Source organism: Euleptes europaea, chromosome 15 (genome assembly GCF_029931775.1).
Source record: "Euleptes europaea isolate rEulEur1 chromosome 15, rEulEur1.hap1, whole genome shotgun sequence".
NCBI classification, from domain to species: domain Eukaryota; kingdom Metazoa; phylum Chordata; class Lepidosauria; order Squamata; family Sphaerodactylidae; genus Euleptes; species Euleptes europaea.
In genome coordinates this window covers 57,747,993-57,756,519 of record NC_079326.1, presented here as the reverse complement: position 1 = coordinate 57,756,519, position 8,527 = coordinate 57,747,993, and the positions used below count along the sequence as shown (strand labels likewise).

General features: G+C 42.2%; 1 protein-coding gene across 3 annotated transcripts in view; it reads left to right on the top strand.

The window, feature by feature from the left end:
* Nucleotides 1-1,559: 1,559 nt before the first annotated feature.
* SF3B1 (splicing factor 3b subunit 1) overlaps nt 1,560-8,527 on the top strand; it is a 32,759-nt gene continuing 25,791 nt past the window's right edge. For all 3 annotated transcript variants that reach the window (XR_008933802.1, XM_056861519.1, XM_056861521.1), the window contains exons 1-2: nt 1,560-1,605; nt 8,045-8,211. Coding sequence is in view for 2 of the 3 variants with exons in the window: in XM_056861519.1 (XP_056717497.1) it covers nt 1,578-1,605; nt 8,045-8,211 (195 nt within the window). In the remaining variant the exon portion in view is untranslated. The remainder of the gene's footprint in view (nt 1,606-8,044; nt 8,212-8,527) is intronic.

The window sequence follows — 8,527 nt, the reverse complement described above, 5'->3', positions numbered from 1 at the left end:
CTCTTCAAACCCCCTTTCCAGGCTCCACCCCTAAATCTCCAGGAATTTCCTAACCTGGCAACCCTACTTCTATAGCAGCTATTTTCTCCAGGGGAGTTTATCTGTGTAGTGTAGAGATCAGTTGTCATTCTGGGAGGTTGCCAGGCTCCACCTAGAGGCTGGCAACCCTAACTTCCTGTATAATTTACAGCATACGTCCCCTTAGATAGCTTGTTGCTTACATTGGCTTCTAATCCCTATTTGCAGTTCTTTGGTTATCATTCTGTCTCATTGCACTGAGCCACTAAGGTGTAGTGGTTAAGAGTGTCAGACTAGTATCTGGGAGATCCAGGTTAAAGTCCTTGCTGGATGACCTTGGGTCAGTCACAGTCTCTCAGCCTAACCTACCTCACAGGGTTCTTGCAAGGATAAAACGGAGGAAAAGAGTAATGCTGCAAACTGCTTTGGGTCCCCATTAGAGTTGCTAACCTCCAGGTGGTAGCTGGAGATCTCCTGCTATTACAACTGATCTCCATGAAGATAATTCACAGTGGGTAGCCGTGTTAGTCTGTCTGCAGTAGTAGAAAAGGGCAAGAGTCCAGTAGCACCTTAAAGACTAACAAGAATATTTTCTGGTAGGGTATGAGCTTTCGTGAGCCACAGCTCACTTCTTCAGATACAGCTAGAATGTGAATCCATCTGTCTTTAAGTAGAGGAGAGTGAATTCAGACAAGCATTAGTATGTAAATGTTAACAGTATGTAAATGTGAATAGCAGGTGTGATGGGATTAGGTGTGGTATGCAGAAGAGTCTGTGATGTCCAGGGGAGATGGGTGTGGAGAAATCAGCATTGGTCATGAGCAATGAATGCAAGGTCTTTATTCAGCCCAGGTAAATGCATTGACTTTAGTTTGAATATCAACTGCAGTTGATATTCAAAAAGGTGGGGACAGGGGTTTACGAGTAGGGTTGCCAACCTCCAGGTACTAGCTGGAGATCTCCTGCTATTACAACTGATCTCCATCTGACAGAGATCAGTTCCCCTAGAGAAAATGGCCGCTTCAGCCATTGGACTCTATGGCATTGAAGTCCCTCCCCTCCCCAAACCCTGCCCTCCTCAGGCTTCGCCCACAAAGCCTCCAGGTATTTCCCAACCCTGAGCTGGCAACCCTATTTATGACTGAATTAAATAAATTAAAATTTAAAATAAAATAAATTAAAATTTAAAATAAAATAAATTAAAATTTAAAATAAATTAAAATTTAAATAATAGAATAAATAATAAATAACCACTTAAATAAGGCGGACTATCAATAAAGCCAACAAGACAAGTAAAGCAAATGAAATAAAAAAAAACATGTAAAAAATAAAGCCTGCAATATAAAACAAATGGCAGCGCAGGAGGCTAGAGCGGCTCGCCGGAAGTGCGAAGGGTTTTTTTTTGCCGCGCGACTGAGGCCGGCGGCCGCCGCGCCTGCGCAGAGCGCCTCCGCCCCTTCTTCCCCTGCTGGGCCCAGAGCGGAAGTCGTCGCGGCCGAGGCAAGGCGCTCCTATCCCCCCTCCCTCCCGCGGCCGCCTCGCTTCCAGCTCTCCACAAAATGGCGAAGATCGCCAAGACCCACGAAGGTGAGGTGCGGGGCTGGCGGGGGCAGCTGGTCATCCTCGCCCAGTTCCCACGGCCCCTCTTTTTTCGGGGGGTGGGGAGAGGCCGCTTGGGGGCCTCGCCGGGGGGCGGGCTGGACGGCCGGCCGGCCAGGCCTCGGCGTAGTCGGGCCTGCGTGTAATGGCGGCGCCGCGCGTCCCTTCCTCTCAGCCGACCCCCCCACACACACACTCCTGTTTTGCGCGGCCTTGAAGCGGCGGCAACTCTACAAGGAGGCGACACCCCGGGAGGGGGGGGGAGGAGGAGGGGTGGGGGGTGTCTCTGCTTCTCCCCTCCTCGCCGGGAAGAGAGACGGGAAGGGCTTGTTGGAGGGTGGGGGATGGAACAAAACGAGAATTGTATGGTTTCAAATATATGTATATAAATACGTAAAATATATACATAAAATATCGTCGCGAAAGAGGACAAAACCGAAACCTGCCCTTAAACAGTGGATACATATATACACACGCGCGCACACATATATACACGCTTTTAAGATATATATTCAGTGTTTTTATGTATTCTCAGTTTTAAGTGAATATGTATATTCACTGCTTGAAGTGAATCTATATACGTGTGTGTGTGTGTTCTCTGCTTTAAGTGAATATGTATATGTATTCACAAGTGAATCTATATATATATTCGCTGCTTTAAGTGAATCTATATATATATATTTATATATAATCACTGTTTTAAGTGCAGGTTTTGGTTTTGCCCACTTTAGCGATGATCTTTTGTGGGGGGGGCGTTTATTGATTGCCACTAGAATAGTATTGAAGCAGGGGGGGAGGGCGTGGGCTGACCAGGAAGGAAGGAAGGGGGAGGGAAGCAGGCAGTCTACCTACCTACCTTTGAGCCAGTGTTTGCCTTCCTTGGAGGGCCTCAAGCTGCTTTTTCACCCCCTTCCTCAGTGTCTTGATACACCTCTGCTGGGTGCTTTTCTGCTTCGTGTTTCGGTTCCGTTTTGTATTAAGCTGCCTTGTTTTTGCAGCGAGGGGCCGAATTGCTGCAGTTTTACCAAACGTAAAAATACTGTCTTTTTAAAAATTTCAAGTATTAGAAAAGAGCAAGAATCCAGTAGCACCTTAAAGACTAACAAAAGTTCTGGCAGGGTATAATCTTTTTGAAGGCTTACATTGTTTGTGGTGTGTGTTTCATATTTATTTATTCGTGTTCTTCTATCGTGGAATCTAAGCACATAGAAGAGGCCTGAGAGGGCTCCTATCCGGGCTGGACATGCTCAGCTTCCATTTATCATGCTGTCCTGTCCCTTCCAGCTGTTTCCAGGGAATGTACAGCAGCTGTACCTTTGGGACCACCTCTCCTGGTATACCCCCCCCCAAGGACGCTATTTGTTATTGATAATAATTTGCTGGTGGTCCCTGGCCCTAAGAGTGTGCGGCTGTCCTTGATAAGAGCCAGGGCTTTTTCGACCCTAGCTCCAGCCTGGTGGAATGCTCTTCCTTGTGACATCAGGGCCCTGTGGGACCTGAAAGAGTTCCGCAGGGCCTGCAAGACAAGAGCTATTCCACCAGGCCTACAACTGAGGACAGCTGCAGGTAGTTCATCTGTGCTGGCCTCCCTACCCCTTCCTCCTTTTTTCTATGGACCATGCTTTTGCAGTGTGTGCTGTATGAAATTGTGCGCCACCTGTGGTTTAAATAGTTTAAATGATTGTTATGTTTTATAATTTTAAATTTTTTACTTATATTTGTATTGGAGGATGTGTTGATTTTATTGTTACCTGCCCTGGGCTAGAAATTGAAATAACAAATAAATAATAGGAAAAGAGCAAGAGTCCAGTAGCACCTTAAAGACTTAACAACATTTCTGGCAGGGTATGAGCTTTCTTGAGTCACAGCTCACTTCTTCAGATACGGCTGGAATGTGAGTCCATCTGTCCTTAAGTAGAGAAGAGTGAATTGAGACGGATCTTAGCATGAGAACTCCAAATTCATCTACTAACCAGAAGTGATGCTGATTAAATTAGAACTGTTTTAGAATGACAGTTAAGGTTATGAAACAAAATATCTAGATTCACTTATTACACCCTGCCACAAATCAGACAAAAAATGCAGTTCTAGTTTATTCACTTACTTCATTTATTTATGCCCTGCCTTTCTCCGCAGTGGCAACCCAAAGCAGCCATTGTTTTCACAACAGCCCTGTGAGGTAGGTTAGGCTAAGAGTGTGTGAGTGGCCTAAGGTCACCCAGCAAGCTTCCATGGCAGAACGGGGATTCAAACCTGGGTCTCCCAGATCCTAATCCAACACTTTCAACCAGATGCCAACAACCTTTGCAGACCTAACGCCCACTGAGTCATAAAGAAAGTGAAAGGAAGATGTTTGAAATCAGAATCACCTGCCGATTGTTGTGAATTCAAAAATTCCAGAGTAATAATTACAAAGTGCTGTATGAACTTAACAGATTTTTTCTGTTAAGTTCATACGGCACTTTGTAATTGTTACTTTGGAATTTTTGAATTCACAACAATTAATTTGGATGATGCATGTTTAACCAATATGGATGGCACAGCTTACAGTAAAAAGCTTGTTTAATTGGCAAGTTAATTAACTCATGTGCTTTATTACACGGTGATTATGCATTGCTGTTATGTACCATTTCTTTCTACGCTTGTGCTGTAGCATCAGGACCTTTCAAAAGGCACCCCCCCCCCAAAAAAAAGGCAGCTCTTCAGCAGTCTGTAATCCACCAGGTAGGGCTTTCAGGCACCTGAGGGTCTCAACCCATTGGCTGCAGGCAACTGATTTAGTTTCTTGTAACAGACTTTTGCCTGTGTGTCTAATTTAGAATAGCCATGAAGCTTTCTTATTTTGCTAGCAAGCAATTATATATTTTACTGATTACAGTAGTGACTAAAATCTGCAAGAAGTAATTGTTTGCATCACATTCCTTGTATTATTGTGGTGAATTAGTTACTGAGGGATATCTTCTGATCTGTTGTTTCTACAGATGCCATAGTTTTGATTTGAAATGGTTTTTTAAAAAGTGTGTGGTTCTTCCCCTCCTGTTTCCTTCTTTCCAACTTAAGGGTTACGATTTTTCTCAGTCAAAAGTGCAGGGCTCTGGTTTACTATAGAGCCATCCTCTGGAAGCAGAGTTTCATGTCTGCCCTAACACATCTGTTTGGAAATAAACCCTGTTGAGTCCAGTGCTTAGGATTGCAGCCTTTGTTAGGTACTCATTCATTTTTTCAGATATCCCTGTCGTTGTGTGTAGTCTTGGAGCATCATTTGTGTTCCAGGTTTTTTTTAACAGCATCATTTGAATGTAGTCATACACCAAGAGGCTTGTTCACAGAGCTCACCAGTGAATCTCTATACAGCTATCTTTTTGGGGAGGGGGGTTCTTGGAAGAACCTGATGCTAATATGCTTGTGCCGCACCTCCTGCTGCTCTTGGCATGCAGACAGGGCCAGCAGAGAAGCAAGGTGAGCTCACTTAGCAGTGGAGATAATTCTTTTTTTTATAGCATGTGCAGGTTCAAAGATTTTGTTCTTCCTCTTCCTGTCACATGAAGCTGCCTTATACTGAACCAGACCCTCGGTCTATCAAAGTCAGTATTGTCTACTCAGACCGGCAGCAGCTCTCCAGGGTCTCGGGTAGAGGTCTTTACCATCACCTACTTGCCTAGTCCCTTTAACGAGATGCTGGGGATTGAACCTGGGACCTTCTGTCATGTGACTGTCACTGCAGATGGCACATGTCTGCAGCTCTGCGGGTGCTGCCGCCACATGGGAGTTGAAAGGTGGGTTCTGGATCTGGAAAGGTGGGACCTGGGCTGGAGGACATCATACCTTGGTGCTGGAGTCACAAATAATGCAGTTAATGCATAATAACACAGGGTTTGACAAATCCCTGGTAGCCATTGGCAGCTGGAAATTTTCTTGTGGTGCCTAGTGTTTTCAGCAATGGTTTTATTGCAGCATTTCTCAATGGGAATACAAAGGGTAGGATGAAACCGGTTCTTCCATTGGTGACCACCAAAAAAGCCCAGCTCAGGACCTACAGGGACAAAAGCCACGTGCCTGTAATAAGAATTGGCTGAGGTGGTGCAAAAAAAACTGGCTGGGTCCACCCCAAAGCTTATTTATCATTTCACATCAGAAAGTTTTGCAGTAAGACATAAAAACAAACATGCATTATGTTCTTCTGTTAGCTTGTTTATATGTAAATTTGACTTTACATTGTTCAAAGGAAGTGGAGGAATTTGTTTTTTTAACCAGTTGCTTTCTATACTGGTGTTCCAATATTCAGCTAAATGGAGCTTTTAGAAGCTATAGAGGAATTATGAGAAATTGGGGAGAACATAGGCTATAGTCAGAGGTTAGCTTTTTGTTGTGGTAGTGATAAATTGTACAATAATATGTGTGTGTAGTATATAAATAAATATAGTTTTTAGTCTAACATAATAATATGTGTGTGGTATATAAATATAATTTTTAAAATCTATTATCTATCCATTTTTGTCATAGCTTTAATACCATTGTGAGAAACTGAAGAGTTTAGGATTAGGCTTTGTGGTAGCAATACGTAGTAAAATTGGTCATTAAAATACAAAGCCCAAAAGGCTGATAAAAGGAGCCTGGCTCGTAAATTTTTGGAATGGCTCCAAAGAACCTTTGTCCTGGTCTCGCATGCCCTGTTTTAATAAACGGCAAGCCTTTGAATGAGTGCATGATATTACGTGTATAGAAAAGGCTTCTTAGAGGAGGCAGGGTATCTCACAGTTGAGTGTTGAAGTAATTGTGGCATCACATACTTCAGTGATAGGATGAGAGAAAGCAGTCACAGTCCACGTTTAACAGGACTACCATTGTTGTGTAACACTGGATCCAACCCTTCCACGGACAGAGAATTTGTTGAAGGAGTCCAAATTCTTCTTTGCTGTAGGGGCCTCTGTGACGTCTCCCTCAGAGGTTGATCCTGAGGGTTGAGTGACCCTCATGGGATCTGGTATAACAGTTGTTGCAAGAAGGAAGAAGTGGCTGAATAACATTGAAGTATTCACATTGTTCAAAAAATTCTATTGATAAATGTCCAGTTACTTTCAGATACACCCACACCATTTACTTTGTCAGGTTTTTACATAATGATTTGCACTGCTTTTAACATTGCAGGTTGTTGACATGGTTTTGATGAGTGATATGGCATCTAGATCAGTCAGAAGTCTGGTTTATAACGTTTGCCGTACAGGTTTTAGTGAAGAATTGCCTAAAAGCCAAAGAATGTAACCAGTATATCTTCTGCACATTTGACTCCATGATCTTTTTATGCTAAACTTCTGTGTTGTAATTTCTGTTGTTTAGACACGTGTGTGTGTGTGTGTGTGTGTGTGAAAAAGTTTAAATATATGCAGTACTAACCCTAACCTAACCCTTTTCTGTTGCTTTAGCAACGTAGAACGCATCATTTAGAACTTAGTTTGCATATAAAATTGTATTAATGTGTGTGTGTATTATTATTATTTTCTACAAGCAAAATTGCAAATATGCCCAGTACTAGAGGGAGAGCATTACAAACTGCTCATCACCCTTATTCCAGAAGGTGGTGGTGGGGGTAATTTCATCAGAGGTTTTTAGTGGTCCCTAATGTTTTCCAATTCTTCCAATGGAAAACACAGGACCTAATATATAGGCCATGTGTTATTAAATACAATTGTGCGCAATATATAATAAAAATAGATTTATTGGTTGGTATAGTAGATAGTGTTTAGCTCAATCCCTTTGGTTTCCCCTGACTTTTAGGTTGAGTTTCTTTGTTCCCCCTTTTCTTCAGATGAATATACAGTCTACACAATATACATACTACATAATTAAAAATTAACCCTTATCTCATGATGAAAAAACTTTGAGCTACAATGTATCTTAAATAGAAAACTATCTTTATAGGTTTTTCTTCAAAGCATTTTCTGAAACAAAATCAAATTTAAATTTTAAAAATCAGGTTTAAATTTTAAAAATCAGATGTATTTTTATTAAAGTGATTTTTATCCACCTTGGCCCCACTAAAACTATAGCAAAGCCTGTGTTGTAGAGATGTTGGTATTTGCGGCTGTAATCCTGCCAACCACAATGCCTGTTGAGTTAGCAAGGCACTTGATCTGACCTATAGCAGGACTTCCAGAAATATGGGTTTTCATTGAAAAATCTGTTGGAAAATGCAAGGCCCGCTGACAGGATTTCCTGCGGGAAACTGAACTATTAGAGTGGCAAAATGACTTGTTTATTAATCGGTCCTGACACGCTGTGTACATTAGGATGACTATCACTGGAATTTCATCTTAATACGTCTCAAGGAAAATAAAGATTACAGAAATGCTTCTTATAGTATCTTAATGCTCCATAAAGTTGATATTGTTCAAATATGTAAAAAGAAATTGCCTGTACTTTCTTCCAGACATTGAAGCACAGATTCGAGAAATTCAAGGCAAAAAAGTTGCCCTTGACGAAGCTCAAGGAGTCGGCCTTGACTCGACAGGATACTATGATCAAGAGATCTATGGCGGAAGCGATAGCCGGTTTGCTGGATATGTAACTTCAATTGCTGCAACTGAATTAGAGGATGTAAGTGCATTTTAGCAAACTGCTATCAAAACCAAAATTAAGCGGCATTGGCAGTTATTTAAAAGTGGCTTACACTGAGTTTACACCGGAAAATGTTTGGGTGGCAATTACTACGAAAATGTCTGTCAGTATGATGGATGGTGTGTGTCTATATTTATTCATTAAAAGGAATACTTTCCACTGACTTTTGTGGAAGCTAGTGAAGGAGCTGCAGTCATTGATCTGGGAAGGAAAGAATTGATGCCCTGACTTTTATGCTGAGGTTCCTCATAGCTGGGGTCATGTCAATCTCTGGCATCAGTCAACTGGATCTGCA